Genomic DNA, 27634 nt, shown 5'->3' on the forward strand with positions numbered 1-27634 from the left:
GTATACCCCAGGGAGATGAAGGACGACCCCAGGGTTCAGGTACACCTGAGGGGGAGTATAGGAAGCAGCCCAGGGGTACCAGACTACTGTCTGGCTGTGGGGCTGCCAGGTCAACGTTGTTGCCGGCCCAGAGGGCCCGACGGGGCAACAGGGGGTTCGTTGCCCGGTGTGCGCCGCACTGATAAACATACCAGGGTGGAGAAGCAAACCAAGTTTATTCGAGATCTCGAAAAGGCACTCAGGAGACCAGCATGTTTCAAATCAGAAGCGCAACAAATATGAGCATGTTTCCCATTTTATATTCCAAGCTGCTTGTGTAAGCCTTTTGTTTTGTTTCCCCTCCACCCCTCCCTTCCCGACAGCAGTTACAGTAGGCACTACATTGTGGCGTGCTAGAAAAGTTCTCGTCCGCATGTTTATCTTTGGCCTTGCTGGCCTAGACGTAGTAGACTTCCCCCTCCCCTTCTCCCGCTCCTTATCACTACTGCTTTTGCTGTTTGAGCGAAACTGCAGCTGTCTGCTAAAAAAACGCTGACTGTTACATGTTCTGCTTCTAGGCTGTTAGCATTTAGGCTGGTTAAAGTTCACAAGATGGAGTTACTTTGGCTCACTAGACCCAGAGCAGGGGGGTTTCATTGGCACTTATGGCCTTCCACCCTCCCGAGTTACCTGGTAGCTATACCTAGTGACACCAACAACGTGTTGCGGGTGGATTCCCCACTGACCTAGTGGTAGACCACTCTGCCACTGTTAGGGCCCTGGGCTGGGACGTGGTGGAATTGGGCGGGCCCATGTCCCCCCTGCCATGCCCCCCTTGGGGTGGCAATACTCCCCCTCCTTATGCCAAGAGGCCTGCAATTGTCTGTCACCCACCAGAGCCAGGACAACAGACTGGGGGGCATTCGCCCCTGCTGGCGCCCGAGACTGTTTGCTGGGTGCCTAATCTCTGCTGGCACCCCATAGACTGTGGGTGGTGATTGCCCCTGCTCGAGGGGCAGAGCACTAGATTGCAAGGCACCCCATCCTACTACTGTGCCCTGCTTGAGGGCTGGAACTCTAGACTGTTTGGGGCCCCGCCTTGCCTATGTGTTTGGGCCCTGGAATCGTTTGCTGCACTCCACTGACTGAGGGTTGAGACTGCGAGACTGCTAACTTTCCCCCTTTGATATACTGCCACTCCAGGGGAGTGACAGAAAAGAGGTGTGGCCTCCCTCAGAGATTGGCAGTGAGGGAGAGCCACACACCCCCTACACGCCTATACTTCATAAAGCAAAGTGTATTTATTTTAGGACAAAAACATTACAGGAAAAACATATCATAAAGCAAGAAAAGGCCTAACTGCATACTAAGCTTACCCGAGATCCCCCATCTTTCTTATGGAAATGCTGGCAAATTCCAGTTCTTCAAATCCTTCAGCAGGGTTTGCCCTCTTGGTTAAAAGTTTGTGTCAATTTGTTGGATCACAATTAGTCCCGCAATCATCTCAGGCTGACATTTTATACAGTTTTGGGGCCTTTCTTTTCCAGGATTCCTGAAACAGATAAAACCAATCAATGCCCCTTCCCCTAGGTTGCAAAGCTTCAAAGGCTGGGTATCTACATAAGATGTATTGGGAGTTTGCATTAATCACCCCATAGTGATTCCAGGTCCCATGGAAAACCCACCTAGCAAGCCAGGAATACACATACATATAACATGTATTGATGCAAAGGTCTCTGAATAGCCTATACGCCCATATCATCTGGCTCATCTCAATACAATAGGTTTCAAAGTAGCCGTGTTAGTCTGTATCCGCAAAAAGACTTTGAAGCTTTCATACTTCCAGTGTCTGGCTCACAAAAATGCAGATCACATTTACAAAGTTGATACAATACTCTCAGAGCTCTGCTGGTGTTCATCATCTCTCTCACAGGCAGCTCCATTGACATCAATGGATCTGCACCAGTTTGCACTGGAAAAGAATTTGATTGCTATTGTTCAGCTATTTTAGGACTGCCACAAATTCGGAAACCATTTTGAGACTCTTAACACATCAATTAGTATCCCACCCGCCCAGCACACCCCTTTTCAGGACCCAATCTTTCTGCTTCTATTGCTATTGATTGTCCAGTTCTCTCGTGGGCCCTCAGAATCTTGACTTGCAATATACAGGATGAAATCCTGACCTCAATGAATGGCAAAGCTCCCATTGACATCAGTTACTCTAGGATTACACCCACAATCTTCATGATTTTTAGCGTATGGAAGTTAATCCTTCCCAAATTGGGCCCATTATTAATTATGTATTAATTATTTATTATTATTACAATAGTGCCTAGATGGGGTCTTCACTGTGCTAGGAGCTGTACAGACACACAGTAAAAGACAATCCCTGTCCCAAACAGCTTACACTTTTAGGGTATGTCTACACAGCAAAAGCTGTGGATGGGCTAGTCTACCCAAGATAGCTTGAATCAGCTAATATGGGTAGAAGTGAAGACAGCACACTACGGGCTTCAGAGCAGGCTAGTGAGCTGAACATGTATCCAGGATCAACGCTGGGCTTGTACTGCTTACACTGAAGCCTGCTATTCACTGTCTTCATTGCTCTTGTTACTCATGCTGGCTGGATTCAAGCTAGCTCAGGTAGGCTAGCCCATGAACAGCTTTCTCTGTGTAAACATGCCTTTAGTTTAAGACCAGATGCAACAGATGGCTGAAAAAACCAGAGCAGGATTGTGTGGGGAGAAGACAGAACACCGTGACAGTAATATGAACTTGTTTTTTTCTTAGACTAGCTGTGTGTACAATTTGTAGGTATTGAGGGTATGGTTGAGAGGTGGGTTGTTGTTTGTTGTTAAGGGAGCCAAATAGAAGATCAGAAGCAGTAGTCAGCTCACCGCTAACCTAGCTATTATCAGCTGCCAGTGTTCTGTGGGCATCATGGCTGAAGCCCACTAACTTACCCTGCAAAGCTCTATGTTCAGTAAAGAGCAGTTCAGACACTGCATTGTTGTCCTAGACCTTTGGGAGGTGGTGAGCTGGACAGAATGGATTTCATTACACCGGATACAACCAAGTGCTCTAATCTTTTTTAATTCTCCACTTTTTGTAAACACCTTCTTAGAAGCTTAAACAAAATTATATTCCTCTGCCAATCTCCCCTTTTCACATTTGATGCATTCAGACGGCCTTGTGAATTTGCACATTTTATATAATCTGTATAAAGTATCGTGCTCTCTCCTAATCTCTTAGGAAATGTTTAATAGCTGAATGCTGTACTGAGAGCTCATATTACTAAGACTTTATCAAGCCTTTTGCCAAGATACTTAATTCTCCTCCAAATCCCTCCTCAAAACTCACTTTTTCTAGCTGGCTTTCCACCACTAATCTCCATTCTGGCATGACCTAATCTTACTGTTGTGCCTGATCATAAAAATCCATCCATAACAAACAAAGGGCCCACGCACCCCCTCTTGAAGAAATACCTGCAGGAGGGAAATCCCTTAAGATTTCCCACACAGATCCCAAATTATTTCATTGGGGTAGGGTTTGAAAAAAATGGGCCGTGGTTCTACCACCAAAACCCCACCCTAACCCTAATACGGTCTCAGTTCTCTCTTTGAAGAATTTAGCAAAGTCCTGTGCAGACAGGAGAATTTAAGGAGGGTCCAAAAGTCTTCAAATAAGTGATTGGAATTGTGAGAGTGGGATTCAGTGAATGAGGAGAATGGGATTTATTGCTCATGGGAATACAATATGAGAAAGGCTGAGACCATAAATGCTCCTCAAGGCAGAGATTTTGGCCTCGCTGGAGTCAATGGGAGCTTTGCCTTTGAGTTCAATGGAGCCAGGATTTCATCCCTTGACACAGACACCAATTGATCTATATTAATATAAACATATTAATCATTAATAAAACAATATGTACTCATATGTACAGCCACCCCCCAATCACTAGATAGCAAAAACTCCATCATCTCTCTCCAAACTTGAGAAAATATTTGGCTGAAAGGAGGAGCTAGCCATTGTACCCCCAAGGCCACCAAATGGAGCCTGTGGTTACCCACCCTAGTAGGCGAATTCTGCAGCTACAAGCCCTACACGGAGGCCACTCTTCTTCAGGTCTCAGGACTCAAAGAATGATGTGATTGTGTAAAGAAAAAAACCAGTATAATGCGTATGTAAAAGGGCAGGGTTACCATGGGAAACCTACTTTGGGGCATGTACCATCCCAACAGGAGCCTGGCATCAGTGTAATTTTTTGCATGTCACTAATGTATTATGTATACATGCACTAGGTACTCATTCTACAGCAATCTTTTACACGTGATATTTTGAAATTATATATGAGTTTTGGCTTAAGAAGCAATTTAATTTCCTTGTTTTCCTCTTTTGGTCTTCTCCAACTCCCACTGATGTCAATGACAGGACTGTAAATGACTCCAATGCGAGCTAGATCAGGCTCTTTGTCTGGGTCTGTATCTCTCTCTACAGATGAATAGGGAGGAGTCAAATGTTGTTTACTTGATCCACAAAAGGTCTACTAAAAGGTAGTCTGCACCTGTCTCTGTCTGCATACAGCTTTACATCAAGAGAGAGGAGAATGGCAAACCATAGGAAGAAATTCATTGATCTGATGGATAAGGGAATTGCTGTTTGTGACACAATGGACCGTGATGATCTGCTTTTTTCTTACAAGGGGATTCTCTACCCCAAAACTGTGTGCAGTCCTGAAATATTCAAGGCTCTTGAGTCCTTTGAAGCCAGGCAGGAGGATGTGATCCTAGCAGGGTATCCTAAATCTGGTGAATATAATTTGTTTGCTATGGAAATATAAGGTGTAATATAATTATAAATAACCAGGCTGTAGTTAAAACTGAACGAATTATTTCAGTTTATGTTAAATAACCTTGGTTAGGAAGATATGGCAATGGGAATTATTCATATGAATGAGAGAAATAAAATGACTTATCTCATATTCCTTGCCAAAGAAATGCCATTGCTATTGTTATTGTCAATGCTATGGTTAAAAATTTAAATGCCCAGGTTAGGAAAATCAAAGTAATGGTTTTCACAGCAAACATTACTCGCTTCTGTTTTGTAGTATGGTACATGTTGTTACATTTGCAACATTTACAAATAAGTATTTTTGCATAAAATTTAGCATTTGGTTTCTCATGCGCAACATTCTTTACTTTCTTCCTATTAAAAACATTGCAGTCTTCTGAAACTTCTTGAAAAATTGAAATGTTAGGATTGTGAAATCATGGAAAGTGAATTAGTGAATAATTCTCCATGAATTTTTGTAATTTTTTCTTTCCATAGATTTCACTCAATCCTAGTTGGGTGATGAAACTGAAAATTATTCTGTATGAAACTTTAAAGGCTAGAATTTATTGCCACAGGAAGTCACTGAAGCAAAGAGTTTATGGAGATTCAAAAAGGGACAGGACATTTACATGGAAGACAAGAATATCTAGTTATCATAATTATGATGAAACTTTTGGAAGAGTTATTAAATTTGATGATTAAGGGCTTAAGCCAATCTCTAACTATTACAGATGAGAATGAGACTTAGCATGGGAGGCAGATTATCCCACATCTACTCTACTGGCATTTCTCCCTATTCTTCCAAAAATTCTGTGGGCGTGGGGTTAACTGTCTTTAATGCAACAATAAATATTGAGAAATCCAGCACCCAAATGTCAGGAAATGCGAGGCTAAGGGTGAGAACTCACTCTATGCTCTCTTACACTTGATGCATCAAAATATCACTTTCTACTAGGTAGTTTTACAAACTGGAGTTCTGTGTACAACTTTACCTACCAGCATAATAAAGTTACTATACAGCACAGTCTTCAGACTTGGCTAGATTTTTAAAGTCCCAGTCAGATCTTTAGAAAACTTTCACCAGAAAAAAGAAGAGGAAAACATCTCTTATAACTAATCTAGAACTACTAAAATAGGTATAAAATGGGTCTCTATCCTCCATTCTGTTGGTTTCCAAGCCTAATTAAAATAGATGTCAATGGTTTTAATAATTCCCATATACTGCTTCTACTGTATAAAATGTAACCAAGAACAGAAGTTAATGGAGCAAATTCAATCCTGATGTAACGTCACTGACTTGGAGTCGCATTAGGGATGGATTTGGCTTAACAGGAGTTTTGACAAAGTAACAACAGGATCAGTTAGAGAGTACAATTCACTGCAGAACCAGAATATTTCTTGTTGATTTTGATTAATATTCCTGTGTTATCTAACTGAATAATTCTGTACATCTGAACTTCATGTATGGTAAGTATCACGCTGCTGAGGCTGGGTGCATCTCTGTCCCCTGTTTAGTCTCTCTTAGTGCACCTGTTGTTCAGGTATTAGGCTTTATGCCCTTACCTGTCTCAGGTGTTGAATTTCACAACTTCCCCACCCTTAGCTGAGGATCAGGATTCAACACCACATCTATGCCAACCACTTATTACCATGCAGGTCCAACTGGAAACCTGAATTTCTTCTCTTTGGGAGCCTGTGACCAGTGATATAGTGACTGTAGTGAGGCGGCCTGGCTCCCAGCAGCCCCTGTGAGGAACGAGCCAGAACAGCTGCCGGAGTGGGCGGAGTCACCGCCTGTCCCCGCCCCCCGGAAGTCAAGGGGCGGGACAGGAAGTATAAAGGCCCAGCCCCAGCGCTCAGTTGCGGCTTGACTGCGGGAGAGGACAGACGCTGGTGCCCGAGCTCCTGCTGGGCCGAGCCTGCCCTGAGCCTGGTATCCTGAAGAGGACTGGCCGAGCCTGCCCCGAGCTCGGTATCCTGAGGAGCGGACTGAACTTCCCCTCACCGAGGGTCCGGAGGAGCCGCCCAATCTACCCAGCACTCGCTGCCCTGAGGAGCCCATGATCTGGGACACGGCAGACGAGGATGTGGGCGCGAACTCTCGACCCCGGGGAGAAGGGGGTGGCAGGACAAAGGTCCCTCTCCCAAGAGATGGATCTATCTCAGCTACTGGCTCTAATGACGGAAACCCAGGAGTGACAGCAACAGGAGCAACAGGCCGCCCAGCAGCAACAGCAGCAGCAGCTCATTGAGCAGCTGGGAGCCCAACAGAACCAGCTTATTCAAGACCTGGTTACCCAGCACCAGGACTTCCAGCGACAATGTCTCCAGCAGCTCGCAGCGGCGCTGGCCCGACCTGGGGAGGCTCAGCCGGGAGGCCCGGCCGGGACCCCACGGCCCAGCCCCCGATCTGGCTGACGAAGATGGTACCCGGCGACGACCCCGAAGCCTTTCTCGTCACCTTTGAGCGAGTGGTGGTCATCGCGGGGTGGGCCCAGGACCAATGGGCTTCCATCTTGGCCCCGTACCTGACGGGGACTGCGCAGACGGTCTACCGAGGCCTGTCGGTGGAGGCCGCCCAGGACTACAGCCAAGTAAAGGCCGCGATTCTAGACGCCCAGAAACTTTCCGATGGCGGTTTAGGAGTCTGACCTATCCCACTGGGGCCCGGCCTCGGAGTGTGGCCCAGGAACTCCGGGAGACCTGTAAGCGGTGGTTGCAGCCCGAACGCCGGAACTCGGAGGAGCTAATGGAACAGGTGGTACTAGAACAGTTCACCCAGGTTCTCCCATCACGAGGAAGAGCCTGGGTCCTCCGCCACAGGCCGACGACCCTGGCCACCGCCGTTACCCTAATGGAGGACTTCCTGGCAGCTGAAATGCCAATAGGCCCGGCGGTCCGTGCAGCCCCACCAGCGACGGAGTGACCTAACCCCGAGAAAAGGGGGGCGCCAGCCCGAGTGAACCTACGGGGCTCCCCCTGGGAGGCTGAGGCCGGGACTCGTCCCCCGGGGGTGCCCGGGAGATCTGCTCGGACCCCAGCTCCTGCGGCGCGCCGAGACCACCAGGGTCCTCCTGGGGGCAACCCAGGGACGCGGCTATGGGCAGGACAAGCAGCCCTGGGCCCCTGTTTCTCCTGCGGGGAATATGGCCATTTCCAGCGGGATTGCCCGGGGCTGGAATGTACCTTTGGCCAGGTCTGCTCAGGGGACGCTCGTGCCCGCCCTTCACAAGCTGCTAAGATCACCATACCCGTGGTTATTGAAGGATACCCGATGGTGGCCCTCCTTGATTCGGGCTGCGGACAGACCCTAGTCCGCCGACACTTAGGTCCCCAGGCTGATGCCCGGCTAGGAGAGATTCGGCTGCAGTGCATCCATGGGGACGTACGGCCCTACCGGAGTGCCCGGGCCCAATTGATGGTTGAGGGAGTCACCCGGCCGATGGTGGTGGGCCTCGCTCCACGACTGGCATACTCCGTAATCCTGGATCGAGACTGGCCCGAGTTTCCCGCCGTTCTCCGTCGCCACGCCGGGGGCAGCCCGTGGGTCACACCAGCCTTGGAAGGGGAGGCCCCAGAGAGCGAGGGAGAAGAGAGGGAAGCCCCCGAGCCTCCCAGCTCGGCCGCAGAACCAGAGGACGGTCCCTTGGCCCCCACTGACTTTTGCCAAGATCAGCGCGCTGACCCCACACTCCAGCGGGCCTACGAACAACTGGCCACTGTGGATGGGACGGTACTTGACCCCGGTCGAGCGGCCCAGTGGCCACACTTTGAGTTGTGGCAGGAGCGCCTGTATCGCGTCGAACGGGACCCCCACACGGGGGAGACCCGGACCCAACTCCTTGTTCCCCGATGTCATCGGCGGGCCGTCATGCAGCTGGCCCACGATGTCCCCGCAGCGGGACACCTCGGTCACGAGAAGACTCTGGCCCGGATCTTGGGACACCTCTTCTGGCCGGGGGTGTACCAGGAGGTAAAGAATTATTGTAATTCCTGCCCGGATTGCCAGTTGGCCGCCCCTGCGTGGACTCCCAAGGCCCCGTTGGTCCCGATGCCCTTAATCGAGACCCCCTTTGAGCACGTGGCCATGGATCTGGTGGGGCCTCTTCCCAAGAGCAGTGCGGGATTTCAGTACATCTTAGTGATGTTGGACTATGCCACCTGGTTCCCCAAGGCAATTCCCCTCCGAAACATTACAGCCCGCACCATCGCCGATGAGCTGGTGAAGGTTTTTGCCCGTGTCTGCCTACCCCGCGAGATCCTTACGGATCAGGGGCTAATTTTACTTCGCGGTTGCTCCGGCAGTGTGTGAACTTCTGGGGGTCAAGCAACTGCGAACATCAGTCTATCATCCCCAGACTGATGGGCTGGTTGAGAGGTTCAACTGGACCCTAAAAGACATGCTCCGGAAGTTTCCCCAGGAGGACCTTCGTCGATGGGATCAGCTACTCCCACCCTTGCTCCTGGCGGTCTGAGAGGTTCCCCAGTCGTCGACCAAGTTCTCGCCGTTCGAACTGCTGTACGGCCGTCGACCGCGGGGCCTATTGGACCTAATGAGGGAAACTTGGGAGCAAACCCCCTCACCGGCCCAGGGCCTCTTAAAGTATGTGCTTCAGCTCCAGGAGTGTCTTAAGCAGGCTGGGGCCCGGGCATGAGAGAATTTGAAAGCCGCCCAGGAGGTGCAAGCCCAGATGTACAACCGGGACACACAAACACGGGACTTTCAACCCGGAGACCGGGTATTACTCCTCCTCCCCTCCAGCGAGTCGAAGATTCTGGCTCGCTGGCAAGGGCCATATGAGGTGGTCCGGAAGGTGGGCCCGGTTACATATGAGATCGACCAGCCCAATCGGAAGAAGAGGATACAGCGGTACCACGTCAACCTTCTCAAGCCCTGGCGAGAACGGGAAGGGCTTCTGATTAACGCCTACCCACCAGAACCCGAGCTAGGGCCCCAGATAGCCCATACCCAGGACCCTGAGGAACCCCAACTTGGGGAGACCCTAACGGAGGACCAACTCAAGCAGACCCGGTGCCTCCTACGAGCCTTCCCCCACACCTTCACGGCCCAACCGGGATCCACCACCCTGGTATACCATAGGATCCAGACTGAGCCGGGGGTGCTGATTCGGGGCGCGACCAGGCCCTTGCCGTATCACCAGAGATGCGTCATGGATGAGGAGGTATGGGCGATGCTGGACTTGGGGGTGATTGAACCCTCGCACAGCGAGTGGCGTAGCCCAGTCGTGCTGGTACCAAAGCCCGACGGCTCCCAACGATTCTGCATCGACTTCAGGCGCGTGAATGCCATCTCCAAGTTCGATGCCTACCCCATGCCCCGGATAGATGAGCTGTTGGCCCGGGTAGGAGGAGCCCGCTACATCATGACCCTTGACCTTAGCAAGGGGTATTGGCAGATCCCCCTGGAACCTGCTTCCAGGGAGAAGACTGTGTTCACCACCCCTACGGGCCTATATCAGTTTACCCGAATGCCCTTCGGCCTCAACGGGGCCCCGGTCACGTTTCAGCGCCTGATGGACCGCCTCTTCCAACCCCACCAAGAGTACGCTGTGGCCTATTTGGATGATGTAGTCATTTACAGTCCGCAGTGGGAGAACCATCTAGAAAGGGTCGCAGCCATCCTGAGGTCCCTGTGGGCGGCCGGGTTAACGGCCAACCCGAAGAAGTGCTGCATCGGCCGACAAGAAACCAAGTATCAGGGGTACGCTATCAGACATGGACAGTTAAAACCACTGGTGGACAAGGTTCAGGCCATTGCAACCTGCCCCCCGCCCACCACGAAACGGCAGGTACGCCAGTTTCTGGGGCTGGCAGGGTATTATCGACACTTCATTCCCCAATTCACAGCGATTGCCGCCCCCTTAACGGGGCTCTTGACTAAGGAGAGCCCGCAGCAAGTGGTCTGGACCTGTGTGTGTGACGAGGCCTTTCAAACCCTTAAAACAAGCCTCTGCCAAGAGCCGGTCTTATATAGCCCTGATTTTAACCAGACCTTTGTCCTGCAAACGGACGCTTCGGAGGTGGGACTCGGGGCAGTCCTTTCCCAAGAGGTCAGCGGGGAAGAGCATCCGGTCCTCTACATCAGTCGGAAGTTGTTCCCCCGAGAGAAAAACTATGCGGTGGTGGAAAAGGAAGCCCTAGCCGCGAAGTGGGCTTGTGACACCCTGCGCTACTACTTCCTAGGAGCCCCTTTCATCTTGGTCACTGACCATTCTGCTCTCCAGTGGTTGGCCCGCATGAAGGTCCATAATATGCGGCTGCAGCGGTGGTACTTGGCGCTGCAGCCCTATGCCTTCACCGTTCGCCATCGGGCCGGGAAGGACCATGCGAACGCCGACTTCCTTTCCCGCCTGGGGGGTATGGAAGGGTCTGGCCCCGGTACCCGGGAGCCAGCCTTGAGGGGGGGGCCGTGTAGTGAGGCGGCCTGGCTCCCAGCAGCCCCTGCGAGGGACGAGCCAGAACAGCCGCTGGAGTGGGTGGAGTCACCACCGCCTATCCTCGCCCCCCCAGAAGTCATGGGGCGGGACAGGAAGTATAAAGGCCCGGCCCCAGTGCTCAGTTGCGGCTCGACCGTGGGAGAGGACAGACACTGGTGCCCGAGCTCCTGCTGAGCCGAGCCTGCCCTGAGCCTGGTATCCTGAGGAGGACTGGCCGAGCCTGCCCTGAGCCCGGTATCCTGAGGAGCGGACTGAACTTCCCCTCACCGAGGGTCCGGAGGAGCCGCCCAATCTACCCAGCGCTCGCTGCCCTGAGGAGCCCATGATCTGGGACATGGCGGACGAGGCTAAGGATGTGCAGGTACCCATGGAGGAGGAGATGGGAAGAGGCCGGGGGATAGCAGACCCCGACCCCATGTCAGTGTGTTGCGGTCAGGATCCCCACTGACCCAGCAGCAGACGGATTGCTGCTCACAGGGCCCTGGGTTGGAACACAGTAGAGTGGGTGGGCCTGTGTTCCCCCCGGCACCCCACGCTGGGTGACAGTCTCTCCTCCTCCCCTAGCCTGAGCCCCTGAACTGTTTGTTTGCTCAGCCCCTGCCTGAGGGCCTGAGCCCGGGACTACTGATTGCTCGCGACCCTGCTCCGGTTTAGGGCTTGGATCTGCGAGACTGATCTGTTCCTCAGCCTCGTGGAGTGAGGTGGCCTGGCTCCCAGCAGCCCCTGAGAGGGACGAAGCCCCACCCCGGATGTCTACAGTGACCAACTGCCTTCTTAAAATCAGTATGTTTATTTGCAGTGGAATAAGCATTAAAAAAAAACATTTCAAAACAACAAACAATTTATATGCAAATTTAGCCTCACATTATTTTTCATGTCACTACAAGCTAAGTTAGATAGGCTTCTCTTCCATTGTAGGAAAAGAGCAGACCTGAATTATGCTCTTTTAGGAAGCCCTGGAGCTCTTGCTATCAAGTCTGGTCCCAGTTTGTCTGCTAGGCCCAGACATAATTTATTTAGCTCCTTAAAGCTCCTTGATTTTTCTTGTCCATTAGTTACTTAATACACTGTGTACAAATCTTTCCAATTGTTGTATATTCATTGAAATCTGAGAAATTATGTTTTCCCCAAAGGGGAAGGGGAAGGTTTTTAAACCAATTCTGTATATTTTTAAGGTACCAAATGGGTTGGCCAGATCTTAACTGACTTGGTAACAACATCTGCAGAGAATAATGAAGATGAAACAAATAGCCTGAATGATGAGGAACTGGAAGAATTTCCCTACCTTGAAGTTGGAGATGCTGAGAAATATCAGGTGGGAACTGAGGACCAGATTCTCAAAGGAATTTAGGCACCTAACTCCCATGGAAATCAATGGGAGTTAGGTGCCAAAATTCCTTTGAGGATCTGGGCCTGAACACTTACTGAAACTGCTAAGATGTACTGTTTCACATATAATTGATGACAACATGGTATGTGAAATACCCATTGCAAAGAAAGGTCTCTGTCCAACTACAGCAATATCTGTGACTAGAATAGATCCTGCATGTGCCACCCAATTCAGGAGGAAATGTTGGTAAATGGGCAGTCAGAAAGAGTTGAGGAAAATGCAAATTAATAACAATTACATGAGACACTTACAAAAACTCAATAATATATTATTCCAAATAGGGTATAAGGAGGAGTTCCATACAAAGTAAAATGCAAAGACCATGGAATAGAATGGAAATGCAAGAGCTGGGGCCAAACCCACAAAGGTTCTTAGGTACTGAAGTCCTAATTTTAGGCTCCACTGCGATCCACAAAACTCCTGATTGGTTGCCACCTAACCCTGTAGGTGCCCAAACTCACATGCCACTTAAGTTTTTGCAGTAAAAGTTCTCTAGGCACCTATGTTTCTGCCTCTGGGCATGTGCACAGCGACTTCCCTAGGCATCCAGATGTCTATCTTCCCCACTAATTCCTGTGCAATCCACAAACTGGGGAATATAGGTGTTCCTCTGCCTAGCTGGTGTGCTGAGGCCAATCCAGTAGGCATGCTCAAGAGGCCATCTAGCTCTACCCAAAATGGGCAGTGGAGGAGAGAACCACCTCCCTTATACTCTTTAGCCCAGCAGAATGTGAGAGACCACTGGTTCAAGTCTACCCAGTGAATAGAAAGGATCTGAACAGAAATCTGCCACCTTTCAGGTGAGTACCCTGACCACTGGACTATGGGATCTTCTGATGTGGGCCTCCTTCAATCTCTCCTACAGAAGTTGTTTCACTTTAATTGACTAATTGAACATTAATTAGGTGAGAAAAAGAGTGTCACTCCATAGTCCACTGATTAAAGGACTCACATGAATGGTTGGAGTTTCTTGTTCAAATCCATTCACCTCATCAGGCACAGGGGAGAGTTAACCGGGTGGGGGGGGAGTCTCTCATATCCTCAGTGAGTACCCTCACCACTGGACTAAAGATTAAAAGGGAGGTGTTCCTTCTCCTCCTTGTTTCCATCCCGCACCCTCACCCCAGTTTTTTTATGTGCATCTGGGTTCTCCGGACAAATTTTTTGGTGGCCTCAGAGTGTGGCCACCAACTCTTGCTAGTGGCCACTCTCACACTTTTTCCTAAAACACTTAATTAGCTTTAGGAAAAACAAATAAATTATACATATACACGTCCTAATCATTGTCATTTATTTATTGCTAGCTAATAAGTCCATTGTGAAAAGTGATATTAACAAACATACGAGTATTACTTTTCACAGCAGACTTACTCAGCCCTGCCAAGCCTGGGGACAAATTAAGCCCTGGACGGGGGTCCAGGGAAGGCAGTGGGGGGATGGAGCCTGAAGCCCCAATGCTGGAGCCTGGGGCCTGTTGCTGCGCAGCTGGAGCCCGAAGCCCTGCAGCCAGAGCCTGCCACCTTGCCACCCCAGAGCTGAAGTCCAAAGCCTGAGCCCCACTGCCCCCGGGAAGGTGGGGAACTCACTGGGTGCCTGCTCCTCCAGCGTTGTGCCCCAGGGGTCTCTAGAGGGGGGCAGGGCCCAACCCCTGCTGGTGGCCCCAGCAACCAACCCCAAGGCGGTGCATCCAGGAGCAACAGGGAAGGGGATGGGCCGCTACTTTCCCGTATCTCCCCCAGCCCAGGAGGCTGTGGCTGCAAGAAAAGCCCCTGGTGGCTGCATGCTGCCACAGTGGCCACATTTGAGAAATGCTGCCTCTGAGCACACCTACCCGATCAAGCCCACCATACTGTCAAGCTGTCTGGAGTGTCTCAAGAGCATGAGTCCCAACCTCAAGGCACACTGTTAAGATTCAGGGCATAAACCCAAAGCTCGTTGTGAACTCTATACTTAGATTTCACCAACCAGATATCAAGTGTGAACTTCTCAAGCACTATAACAGCCTTAATATGGTACCACAGACAGTCCGCGTGGGCACTCCTCTTGGCGGCCCTGTACTAATACTGATTTTAACAATATGAACATACAGGTGAGCCAGACTGGTTTCCAGCTGTGCATTTGTCAGTGTTCAGGTGAGGCGTAGGGGCCTTGGCATAGCTCGCACCTGGTCTGCCAGCATCATATGTGACTTAGGCACTCCTCTGCCTAAGTTTGTGGATCACTAGCAGAGATAGGCACCTCCCAGTAGCCCAGACTTAAGCACTATCTCTGAGGGCTTAGCATACACCTTCTCACCTGTGTCTCCCATTGGCTAATTTAGGTGGCTCCTCCCCAGCATGCTGGCTTTGCAGATCACATTCTAAGGCACCTGTCTCTCCCCATCCATTGTATAGGGAGCCTCAGTTGTCTAATTCAGGCTTTGTGGATCACAGTGTGGTTCCTGTGGTTTTCTAGGGACCTAAAAATCAGGTGATGCAATACTGAGCATCGCAATGACTAAGTCCCTTTGTGGATCCAGGCCTGGGTGCTTAATCCTAGATGAAATACCTCTTGCACCAGTACCAGGCTGATTCAATCCATCACTGCTCTGCTGCTCACCGCCTCCAGTGTATTTGTTAACATTTTCATTTTTTTCTGATGTGAGCTTAGTGCTTGTGAAGGATTAAGTTAATTTATCCAGAAAAGAGATACAGCTTCTGCAGAGTTAGTAAGAGGCTCCCTGTGCTGTCTTGCCAATGTATCTTAGTTGCAACCTAGATGAGCTAGCTCTAGAGGTGACAGAGTAGCTCCATCCCCAGTGCCTATGCAGTCTTTGGCCTTTTTGCTGAGCCTGCAAACGAGGATGCCAGTTACTGATGGGCACTCTTCGAAAGATACCGCCAAGAGGAGTCAGAGCTCAGATGCTTGTCCTGAACTTTCTGGGCTATCCCTTTTTTCTATGTTCCTCTCTTCTCCTTGTCCCATCTTTCCCCCTCTCAACCCAACCAGAATCGCTTTCCTTCTTCTGGTTCCCAACTCCCCCTCTCTTAGTCCCAACAGATCCCCCCATCTTTATAACTCACCCTTTTGACCCCAAACAAGGTCCTTCAGTGCTCATCTCCCTTTTCCCTCATTCTCCAGTTAGATTCTGTTCCTTATTTTTAGATGTATTCCATCATGTAGGGGGAAGTGTGAAATCATATTTCACTTTACCCGTTGGATACTAGCCAGGTCTCTTCCCAAATCTACTACACTCAGCAATGTCTATAGATTAGAGACACTGGTCCCAGAAAAATCACAGAACTCCTAAGACATGAAATCTGCTATCAGCTCAGCAGAGCTTTCCAGAGCCATTGATATACCAGCAATGGGGTATTTTGGCATAGGGTTACAGAAAATGTAATGTTACATTAATTGATTTGTCTGCTTTCCCCTTCTTTCAATTTGTATTAAAGCGGATGGAGAAATTATCTTCTAGAAGAGTTATATTTACTCATCTCGTTCCGCACAATCTACCTGAGTCCATCTTCAAGAATAAAGCCAAGGTGAGTGCTCATTTTAATGTCTTATAGACATATATCCTTCAGTAGAATTTTCAGGCTCCTTTAGACTTCCATTGTCATTTTTAAAGTCTACATCATAGGTACCAAGTGCTCAGTATGGCCACTTTTAGGGCCTAGTCCTCTGGTAGAGCATAGCTACTTCACATCACATCACAATGAAATCTGAGAGTGTATCCAGCCCCATAAGGACACTCAGAAGAAGAGGGATCCTCCAGTGATAGAGGAATTGCTACACAGTCTACTGTGGGTGGTCTCTCATTTTGGTGTCACTAGTGGGAGGGGCTTCAGTGTGGATGGAGCTTGAATACCACCATTTATTTTTTCCAATATGACCTCTGAATTTGCCCCTGTAACTTTTAATCCAGTTTATTTTAAGAACATTCACTAACCCAAAGGGGTGAAGGAGTCTTGTTTCAGATGAAGCACATGCAGATAGCATATAATTAATTTGGGGAGATCAGGACAAGCACACTTAAATGAATGTAGCCAATAATCTTTGAAATCTAATGAGGAATAATGAAAAAATGGCAACCTCTGCATATAGGATTAATTATTATTTCTGTGCCTAATATATGAGGTCCAAGAAATTAGCAATATTATAATTACATATTATTTTTCTGATACTGCCATTTTGCTATGTCTAGCTCCAGAAATATATATATTAATTTTCTAGGTACTGGTGCTTGTTCGAAATCCAAAAGACGTAGCTACATCTTTTTACCATTTTACCAATGTCATGTCTCCACTTCCCTCTTATGAGACCTGGGATGAGTTCTTCACAGCTTTCATGACTGGAAAAAGTACTGTTCCTTTTTCTACCTATCCCAATTATTCAATGTGTAGACTAAATTTGAAAATATGGAATTTGTAACCCAGATTCATTATACTTTTTTCATTTTATCAGAAAAATGACAGAGGTTAATAGAAGGATCTTCAAAATTTCAGACAATCTTCTTTAATAAGTGACTCATTTTGGGAACATGTATCATTTTTATAAAAATCACTGAGGACAAGGAGGACATAGTCTCACAGGAGCAATCTAGAGTTTATAAGGAAGCCCAAATTGCTGACCCAGGCTTTTGGGCCCAAGGCTAAAGTTCTATGAATAGAGTGAACTGGAACTCCCCTCTCCCTTTACTGGTAGGTAAGGATTTTGAGGCAGATCTCTCCAAAGAATGTTGGGGGATAAATTTTTATTGCCGTGGAAGGGGAATTGAAATAAAGACCCTGTCTATGCCTTCAGCTGAGAAACCCTTTTCCCCATTTGCAAAGTCCCCAGACGTGACTTTTGTTTTAGTCTGGCCTGCCACAAATCAGTTTATTAAAAGGCGGCTTTCTAGTGTTGGCAAATGAACAAATAGCAAGTATCTTTTTTTAAAATATCACGGTAAGTAACCAAAAACATTCAAACCTAGGCAAAACAACCTAGCTGCATCTCTCACTTTATTTTATAGTTAAGAGATGATAATTAATTTCCAATACAAAGTGTTTGAGGAATAAAAGGAACATAGAGGTTTCTAAGTGAAACTTCTAAAATTCTGGTATCTGGAACGGGACTAAATCCTATTATGTCTTTAGTGGGCTAAGTAAACATCAAGTTCTAACAGTCTTCCAGGGTGCCATGAGACTATGCCGCCTGGCAGAGGGGTCAGTCTGAAGTTCTAACTATCAGTCTAGGTTTTAAGAAATATACTCAGTCTTGAGCCATTATTCGTGTTAATAATTATTAATTTATATGATGCTTTGGTGTCCTCCAGTGCCTTGGGGGTCCTATTTTGACTATATTTGTGAATGGAGCAAGCATGTTGACGATGAAAATGTTATGACAATAACCTACGAAGAACTGAAAGAGGTGAGGTTACTGAAGAAGTGTTTAGGTAACAATTATACAGATTGTCTTTTGAGTGAACTCCAAAGCACCAACAGTTTACCATATGAAATAGAACTAGCCAAAATGTTCACCTATTTGATTTCTGATATTTTTTTGCTGAAATTTCAATGAGAAAAAAAATGGAACCATTTTTTTCATGATTTCCCCCCCCCCATTTTCTGATCAGCTCTAGTATGAGCCAAAATATTTTTAAAGCCTAATTCCCAAATAACTGATATGCATATCCCTATCTGAGTAGGCATTTAATTGTAAGGTGTGTATAGACAGTATATTGTGACCTCAGCTATGTAGAGACTAAGTCTAACAGCTTTCCTCTCACTGGGTGCAATTCACGTCTATACAGAGGGCCAGCATAAGATCTATGCACCACTTCAATCACACTGAAGCCCGCTAAACACACTACAGGAAAATATCGAGTCAGCTACTGTAAGTGGAAATACCACAGAAATAAAATAATGCATTTTATTTGACTAACATCCTCTCTCCAGAACAGGGTTTTGGGAGTGAAAAAGATAGCTGAATTCTTCGTGTTGCTCCTGACTGAGGAACAGCTTCAAGCGGTTGCAGATAGGAGCAGCTTCCAGGCTATGAAAGAGAATGCCCACAAAACCCATGGTGCATTTGGCAATATTCTCTTCCGCAAAGGTGAATTCCTAAAAAGTTCCAAAGATGCAACAACCAGTCTCCCAGCAGCTGTGGCAAATCATCTCCTACTTCTTTTTTACAGACATAACACTAGCATTTATTAACAGCAAATGCATTTTATTTTCATTTGATAAAAATATTTGAAAATAAATATTGTTGCATATAAATTAACATTTAATCAGAAATTCCTTTTTAAAGGAGAATGTCAGAAAAAAATCCTTTAGCTAACTTTGGACACCTGCCTTTGGACATTTGTATTCCTTACCAGCTACCCCTTTTGCCCCTGCCAAAGCTGACCCTCTTGAGTTTGGGTGAGAAGAGACACAGAGTGTGGGAATTTAGCAATAAGTTGTTTCCTCCCCTATGGTCAAAAGGATATAGGGCCAGCTGCAGAGCCTGTATGGTACCGGGGACCCAAAGTGGGTATTTTCTTTTTTTTTGGTCTTAAAGCTAATCCAGTTTGCATTAGGGTGTGTCTACACTGCAATCAGAGGTCTGACTGCAGCTCAGATAGGCATACTCATGCTCAATTTAATTTAGCTAGCATGGGTAAAAATAGTAGTGAAGACTCAGTGGCATGGATCCAGGCATGGGCTAGCAATAAGAGTGTGTACAGCAGTGTTTCTCAAACTGGGTTCGACGCTTGTGTAGGGAAAGCCCCTGGCAGGCCGGGCCGGTTTGTTTGCCTGCCCCGTCTGCAGGTCCGGCCAATCGTGGCTCCCACTGGCCGCAGTTCGCCGCTGCAGGCCAATTGGGGCTGCTGGAAGCGGCGGCCAGTAAGTCCCTCGGCCCGTGCCACTTCCAGCAGTTCCCATTGGCCTGGAGCAGCGAACCACAGCCTGTGGGAGCCGCGATCGGCCGGACCTGCGGACGGGGCAGGTAAACAAACTGGCCCGCCAAGGGCTTTCCCTACACAAGCGGGGACCCCAGTTTGAGAAACACTGATGTACAGCATTGCAGCTTTCTATTTCCACAAATACATTAGCAGCAAGAGGAACACCAAGAACAGGGTAGGCCTGTTACTCAACGAGGGGGAAAAACAATAACCGAAAATGTGGAAATGGCAGAAGTGCTAAATGACTTTTTTGTTTCAGTTTTCACCAAAAAGTTTAGTAGCAATTGGACGTCTAGCATAGCGAATGCCAGGGAAAATGAGATAGGATCTGAGGCTAAAATAGGGAAAGAACAAGTTAAAAATTACTTAGATAAGGTGGATGTCCTCAAGTCTCCAGGGCCTGATGAAATACACCCTAGAATACTCAAGGAGCTAACTGCGGAGATATCTGAGCCATTAGCAATTATCTTCAAAAAATAATGGAAGATGGGAGAGATTCCAGAGGACTGGAAAAGGGCAAATATAGAGACAATCTATAAAAAGGGGACTAAGCACAACCTGGGGAATTACAGATCATTCAGCTTAACTTCAGTACCCGGAAAGATAATGGAGAAAATAATTAAGTAATCAATTTGCAAGCACCTAGAAGATAAGATGATAAGTAACAAACAGCATGGATTTGTCAAAAACAAATAGGGTAACAAGCCTGGTGGATGGTGGGAAGCAGTAGACGTGGTATATCTTTGACTTTAGTAAGACTTTTGATCCTGTCTCGCATGATCTTCTCATAAACAAACTAGGGAAATACAACCTAGATGAAGCTACTATAAGGTGGGTGCATAACTAGTTGGAAAACCACTCCCAGAGAGTAGTTATCAGTGGTCCATAGTCAAGCTGGAAGGGCATATCAAGTGGGGTCCTGCAGGGATTGGTCCTGGTTCTGTTCAATATCTTCATCAATGATTTAGATAATGGCATAGAGACTACACTTTTAAAGTTTGTGGACGATACCAAGCTGGGAAGGGTTGCAAGTGCTTTGGAGGACAGGATTAAAATTCAGAATGATATGGATGAACTGGAGAAATGGTCTGAAGTAAACAGGATGAAATTAAATATGGACAAATCCAAAGTACTCTACTTAGGAAGGAACAATCAGTTGCACAAATATAAAATGGGAAATGACTGCCTAGGAAACTTTACCATGGAAAGGGATCTGGGGGTCATAGTGGATCACAAACTAACTAAAAAAAGAAGAACAGGAGGACTTGTGGCACCTTAGAGACTAACAAATTTATTAGAGCAAACTAACTATGAGTCAACAGTGTAATGCTGTTGCAAAAAACCCAAAGATCATTCTGGGATGTAATAGCAGGAGTGTTGTAAACAAGATACGAGAAGTATCGGTAATTCTTCCACTCTACTCTGAGCTGATACATCCTCAACTGGAGTTTTATAGAGTTAATAGAAGGATCTTTAAAAATGCAGACAATCTTCTTTAATAAGTGACTCATTTTGGGAACATATATCATTTTTATAAAAATCACTGAGGATGAGGAGGAAACAGTCTCACAGGAGCAATCTAGAGTTTATAAGGAAGCCCAAATTGCTGAATCAGGCTTTTGGGCCCAAGGCTAAAGTTCTATGAACAGAGTGAACTGGAACTCCCCTCTCCCTTCACTGGTAGGTAAGGATTTTGAGGCAGATTTCTCTAAAGAATGTCGAGGGATACATTTTTATTGCCTTGTGTGACAAAGTGCTAGGTTGGAAACCCTGAATAAACACTCAGTTCACAGCAACTCCAATCAGGCATAGCAGATTGGCACTGATAAGGCAGACCTGTGCCTAATTTGTGGATGGGGCCGGGCAGAAAGGCTAATTAAGCCACTAGCCCAAGCCCACAAATAGGCACAGGAAGGAAGAGCACAGGAGGAAGAGGAAATGAGAGGGAGATCCCTTTCCTCCTGCTCGTAAAGGTGCTAGGTGTGTGGTGAAGGGAGGATAGGATTAAAATTCAGAATGGTCTGGACAAACTGGAGAAATGGTCTGAAATAAATAGAATGAAATTCAATAAGGACAAATACAAAGTACTCTACTTAGGAAGGAACAATCAGTTGCACACATGCAAAATGGGAAATGACTGCCTAAGAAGGAGTACGTGGAAAGGGATCTGGGGGGTCATAGTGGATCACAAGCTAAATAAGAGTCAACATTGTAACACTGTTGCAAAAAAAGCAAAGATCATTCTGGGATGTATTAGCAGGAGTGTTGTAAACCAGACATGAGAATTAATTCTTCCACTCTCCTCTGAGCTGATACATCCTCAGCTGGAGCTTTGTGTCCAATTCTGGGCGCCACATTTCAGGAAAGATGTGGACAAATTGGAGATAGTCCAGAGGAGAACAACAAAAATGATTAAAGGTCTAGAAAACATGACCTATGAGGAAAGATTTGAAAAAATTGGGTTTGCTTAGTCTGGAGAAGAGAAGACCGAGGGAGGACATGATAGCAGTTTTATTAACCTTTAATAAAAGGTTGTTACAAAGAGGAGGAAGAAAAATTGTTCTCGTTAGTCTCCGAGGATAGGACAAGAAGCAATGGGCTTAAATTGCAGCAATGGAGGTTTAGGTTGGACATTAGGAAAAACTCCTCTCAGCTAGTTAATCATTGGAATAAATTGCCTAGGAGGTTATGGAATCTCTGTCATTGGAGGGCTTTAAGAGCAACTTAGACAAACAGCTGTCAGGGATGGTCTAGATAATATTTAGTCCTGCCATGAGTGCAGGGGACTGGACTAGAAGACCTCTCGAGGTCCCTTCCAGTTCCATGATTCTATGATTCTTGTCCCTTCTCTTGGGAGAGCATACTACACGGATGCTGCTGCTGTGAATACTAGTCTCACAATCATCTGCTAAGGGGAATTCAGACAAGTAATTCCCCTTTATTTGCTCAATGCTGCCTCACAAAACTGTACTGCATTAAGTCCTAGTAATTACTTTATTTCCTTAAATGAGGTACATTTTCCTTTTTATGTGCTATACTGTATTAGTCAATGAAGCTTAATGAGATGGACTCTATTATAGCAGTTTTACACTGGAGTAATTCCACTGACATCAGTAGAATTACACTGAAGTAACACTGAATCAGGCCTTGTGTTTAAAAATCATAGCAACACACTCCAGTTAGCGAAAGTGATCACAATGACTGATCTTTAGAAAAAAATAGAAATGTTAAATTCCTCATTTTCAAAGTTTTTGTACATATATTATTCATACTAACACAATAAATGTTGCTTCTTTGTAGGTGGTGTTAGCGACTGGAAGAACCTTTTTAATGAAGATCAGAACCAAGAAATGGACAAAATGTTTGAAGAACGCCTAGGAAGAACTAAGCTGGGAGCAAAGATAAAGTATGAGGTATACTGCAAAGCCTGAGGACTAAGAAAACATTGTTAAAGCAACAGTTCCCCACAATTCTATCAGATCAGTTGCATTACATGCACTAGAAAAATAGATCAAGTGATCCAAACTTCTCTGAATGTTTGTAAATGATCACAACTCTCCAGCTCTCTTTACAGTGACAGCAGATTCTCAGCATGCTTAGACTGCATTCCTTCATGCAATGCTATTGTAATCAGTCAGACCCAGACTAATACTACACCACTGCTCCAGTACATATCACCTAGAACAGGCCTGCACAACTCATAAAGTGGCGAGGGCCATATTACTCCAAAGAAAACAGCTGAGGGCCGAAACCCTCCGAGAGCCGCCAACCCCGCCCCAGCACCACCCAAAACACAACACCGTGCCACCTGCCCCACAACCCCCCCCCCAGCGCTGCCGAAACACCCCCCCCTTTCCCCTAGTGCCACCTGCCCAGCAGAAACAAACCCTCCTTTCCCTGCGTCACCCCACCGAAACAGCAGTATTGAACCTCGGTAATTTGTTATAGCGGGCCCCAAAGGTAGTATAATTAAGGTAAAAGAAAAATGTCTTTTTGCTAGAAGTGGAATAAGATCTCCCCTCCCCACTTTGTAATCAATTGCCCTGTTGAATGAGGTATGAATGAGGAAGGTGTGGAAGGCAGGTACCTCCAGACAGCTGCAACACTGGGCCAGCTCTAGGATTTTTGCCGCTCCAAGCCAAAAATTTTTTGGCCGCCCCCCCTTTTTATTCATGCCTCTCTGCCCCCAGCCCCGCCGCAACTCCACCCCTTCTGAACCCCTTCCCCAAATCCCCAGCCCTGCCTCCTCCCCCGGTGTGCCGCATTTCCCCCCCACCATTGTTTCCTGCGGGCCCCCCGTGACCTCCCGCCCTAGCTCACCTACGCTCCGCCTGCTCCCCCTGGTGTGCTGCTGCTCCGCTTTAGGTGAGGGAGGGCGGAGAAGTGGAACAGTGTTGTGTTCAGGGGAGCAGGCGGAGCGGAGGTGAGCTAGGGTCAGGGAAAGCAGGAAGTAACAGGGGTGGGGTAGAGGAACCGCTCCCCGCTCCAGCTCACCTCCGCTCCACCACCATCACCTCCTCCGAGTGCCCCGCCGCTCGGCTTCTCCTCCCTCCCAGCCTTGCTGCATGAAACAGCTGTTTCACACGCGGCAAGCCTGGGAGGGAGGGGGGAGAAGCGGAGTGGCGGTGGTGCTCTCAGGGGAGCAGACGGAGCGGAGGCAAGCTGGGGTGGCAGGGGCACTATTTCCCCATGCCCCAGAGTCGGCGCCTATGATGGCCGGTGCCAGAATGCCACCCCTAGAAATGTGCCGCCCCAAGCACCTGCATGTTTTGCTGGTGCCTGGAGCTGGCCCTGGGAAAGGGGATGGGAGCCAGACCAGATCAGTAGAACAGGTCAGCCACCGATTTGCCGCTCGCCTCCTCAGCCTCCCTCCCCCGGCTCGCCGACTCACTCCCTGCAACTGCCTGCCCATTTGCCTACTCACCCCCACACGGGCCGCACAGTGAGCCCACCTACTCAACCCCCGCGGGCCGCACAGTGAGCCCACGCGGGCCGCATGTTGTGCAGGCCTGACCTAGAAGAACCTCTCTCCCCAACTACCCTTTTCCCCCCCTACCATTGCCCCATCTCACCCAACTCCACCAGTCTTGCTAAAATATTTAATAGCATTTGGTATGTGGAGACATTTTCAAAAAATGTTTTAAATGAAGCATCTTCTTCACAAAGGGATTTCTTCCAAAGACAGGGACTGCTTCAACCCCAGCTCAAGTCAGTACAAATCTTTCCATAAGAAGACCCATATTAAGCATTGCTCAAATCGAAGGAGAGAGAGAGTAGTTATTAAAATAAAGGAACATAAATATTTTCTTAATGCTTTTCATCTTTCTGAAAATAGAGTTTTAGTCTGGGTCTGAATGGCTTTGGGAAAGTTGCCTGCAGATTTATTGTGCCCATTTATACTCACAAAGAATTTGGCTGTTAGTATCCAAACTACATTAGCTTGATTCTCCTCTTGGGTATATGGGTGTCAATCAGCAGCAGCTGCATTGAAATCAGTGAAATTACACTAGTACAAAATTGGTGTCAGGGAGAGCAGAGTCAGGCCCTGTATAAATTTTCTTGTGTGTCATTCTTAACTCTTGCTTTTGTTATTTCTGTAGCTATAATACAATTAAAAATATAGTCTAGCAATGGCTTAGATGCTATTTCACAGATTCTGTTGTTCTCCGAGACAAAGAACTTGGCTTGAGGCTTCGGGGTAGTCCATCCTGATGCTTAGGGTCGCTAGTGGGATAGCGGCTTTCAGAAAAAGATGTTTGAAGTGTGCCGAATATATAAGGCACTAACTGGATATGGTAACTGTGACGTTGTGCAGTCCATATGGTTTTATAAAAACATGATAATAAGTGAATGTAATGCAACTGGGATATGCTTCGTGCAAAAGGTCTCTGGTAAGGTATCATTACAAAGCTCATAATCTACTGAGTGTGATCATCCTATTTGTAGAAATGTACCACTCTTGTATCTAAAACTAGAAATATAAAACATAACTCTGAGGGCCTAGTGTAATTATGTAAAGTGTGGGCCATTAATGATGATTTGGAATCTTGATGACTCCCATTAACAAGGACCATTGTCTGCAGATGGCTGTGTTTACCTGTTAGTCTTCCTGTATATGTGTGTGCTGGCAAGTGGGCAATGAAGTCTTGCAGTGACATGTGATCATGTCACCTGAACTGGAATCCATCTTTAATCTGGTGCTTTTCCAGTGAGGGGGGTGGAAACCCAGAGGGAAAGGGTTCCCGCCTTATACAAAAGATATATATATAAAGGGGTGGAAGAGAACAAAGGGGGAGAGGATCCATCATGAAGAATCCCCTAGCTATCACCTGAGCTGGAACAAGAGCTGTACTAGGGGAAAGAATTGTGCCCAAGCCTGGAAGGTGTCCAGTCTGAGAAAAAACTTACTGAAGCATCTCTGAGGGTGAGATTATCTGTATTCAGTTTGATTAGACATAGATTTGTGCATTTTATTTTATTTTGCTTGGTGACTTACTTTGTTCTGCCTGTTACCACTTGAAACCACTTAAATCCTATTTTCTGTATTTAATAAAATCACTTTTTATTTAGTAATTTACTCAGAGTATGTATTAATATCTGGGGGAGCAAACAACTGTGCATATCTCTCTATCAGTGTTATAGAGTGCGAACAATTTATGAGTTTGCCCTGCATAAGCTTTATACAGGGTAAAATGGATTTATTTGGGTTTAGACCCCATTGGGAGTTGGGCATCTGAGTACTAAAGACAAGCACACATCTGTGAGCTGTTTTCAGGTAAACTTGCAGCTTTGGGGCAAGTGATTCAGACCCTGGGTCTGTGTTGGAGCAGACGGGAGTGTCTGGCTCAGCAAGACAGGGTGCTGGAGTCCTGAGCTGGCAGGGAAAACAGAAGCAGGGGTAGTCTTTGCACATCGGGTGGCAGCTCCCAAGGGGGTTCCTGTGATCCAACCCGTCACAGTAACAATTGCAATAATTGATTGAACAGGGAAACTGAAATACCCTTCACCCTTGGCTTTCCATGCAGTAGGCAGGGAAAAGCTGATTGGCAGGGGAGGGTAAGGACACTGGTGCTCCTGTGGCCCATGTGGTACTTACTATATGGATAAAGAGAAGACTTTAATCCCCATGACTGTAAATTCAGCATCTTTCCTAAGCACTAACATTCAACAGAAAATTTGTTAACAAGAATAAAATTCCAGGCATGCTGACCTGATGTCAAGGTAAGGCAGTTGTTCAAATACTGGAGCCAAGAACACCACCGAGTGCAAAGAGATGATACGGAGGGGGGGTCAGAGAAAAATTATAAAAATGGCCAGAGTATAGCGAAATAGCCATCAACTTGAATAAATGCCTATTGTTTCCCTAGGGAAAAGTAATCTCAAACACATATATTCAGTGGGAGTATATAGGAAGCAGCAATGCTGAATGGGGTGAAAGAGGACAGCAAACTACATTTCAGTTTGTAATACTATATGGCTGCTGTGAAATGGTCAGTACAAGTTTAGGGTGCAAAGAGAAAATCCTAATGAAACAAAGAGGTGATATTTCCCCTCTATGTAGCTCTACGTGCCTGTGCCTGAAATATTGTGTTCAGTTCTGAGAACTTCATTGCTAGAAAGATATTGACAAACTAGGTGCAGTTCAGATAAGACCAACAAAGATTATCAGCAGGGTGGAGGGATTGATTTATAAAGGAGATTCATAAAGTGAGCCGGATTTTGCTCTCGGTTACACTAGTTTAAGTCAGGACTGACTTTGCCAAAATCTATGGAATTTCTCTGGATTTTCAAGGGTGTAACCCAGTGAAGAATTTCACCCAGTATGTATAGATTGGCTAAACAGCAGCTAAGTAGGGACAAGAAAGCAGCTGACACCTATTTGACAGAAAGCAGAGGAATAGTTTTCAACTAGCAATAATCACACCTCGGATTAACCTCATTGGCTATGATACTGCCAGGAGAAGAATTCTTTCTTTTAACACCTGGGTGTACAAGACTATAGATGTGTCTCTGAAAAAGGGAGAGTTTAAACTGAATGGGAAAAAAATCTTGACAGACAAG

General features: G+C 47.0%; 1 protein-coding gene and 1 pseudogene across 2 annotated transcripts; one reads left to right on the plus strand and one right to left on the minus strand.

Moving 5' to 3' along the window:
• The first annotated feature begins 4585 nt into the window (after positions 1 to 4585).
• On the plus strand, positions 4586 to 27467 carry LOC101953642 (sulfotransferase 6B1-like). 2 transcript variants are annotated; one of them, XM_008175658.2, is made up of 7 exons: positions 4586 to 4787; positions 12446 to 12585; positions 16095 to 16184; positions 16876 to 17002; positions 17960 to 18054; positions 18582 to 18738; positions 22874 to 27467. In XM_008175658.2, exons 1-7 carry the CDS (start codon positions 4586 to 4588, stop codon positions 23002 to 23004), a joined length of 942 nt encoding a protein of 313 aa, XP_008173880.2. In that variant the 3' UTR covers positions 23005 to 27467. The 2 variants fall into 2 exon arrangements, 1 of the variants encoding a protein (XP_008173880.2); XR_010599753.1 differs by lacking the exons at positions 4586 to 4787; positions 12446 to 12585; positions 16095 to 16184; ... (1 more) ...; positions 17960 to 18054; positions 18582 to 18738 and adding an exon at positions 21192 to 21253 and having other exon boundaries at positions 22874 to 22962.
• LOC112061408 (U4 spliceosomal RNA) lies at positions 27353 to 27540 on the minus strand (annotated as a pseudogene).
• Between the last annotated feature and the right edge of the window lie 94 nt (positions 27541 to 27634).

This window comes from Chrysemys picta, chromosome 3 (genome assembly GCF_011386835.1).
Source record: "Chrysemys picta bellii isolate R12L10 chromosome 3, ASM1138683v2, whole genome shotgun sequence".
Lineage (NCBI taxonomy): Eukaryota > Metazoa > Chordata > Testudines > Emydidae > Chrysemys > Chrysemys picta.

Excerpts from the sequence above, each read along its gene's own strand:
- LOC101953642 (XM_008175658.2), top strand. The coding sequence starts at position 4,586 with ATGGCAAACCATAGGAAGAAATTCATTGATCTGATGGATAAGGGAATT. Across the intron at positions 18,055-18,581 it reads CCTACGAAGAACTGAAAGAG|AACAGGGTTTTGGGAGTGAA; the intron begins GTGAGGTTACTG and ends TCCTCTCTCCAG. Across the intron at positions 18,739-22,873 it reads CAATATTCTCTTCCGCAAAG|GTGGTGTTAGCGACTGGAAG; the intron begins GTGAATTCCTAA and ends GCTTCTTTGTAG.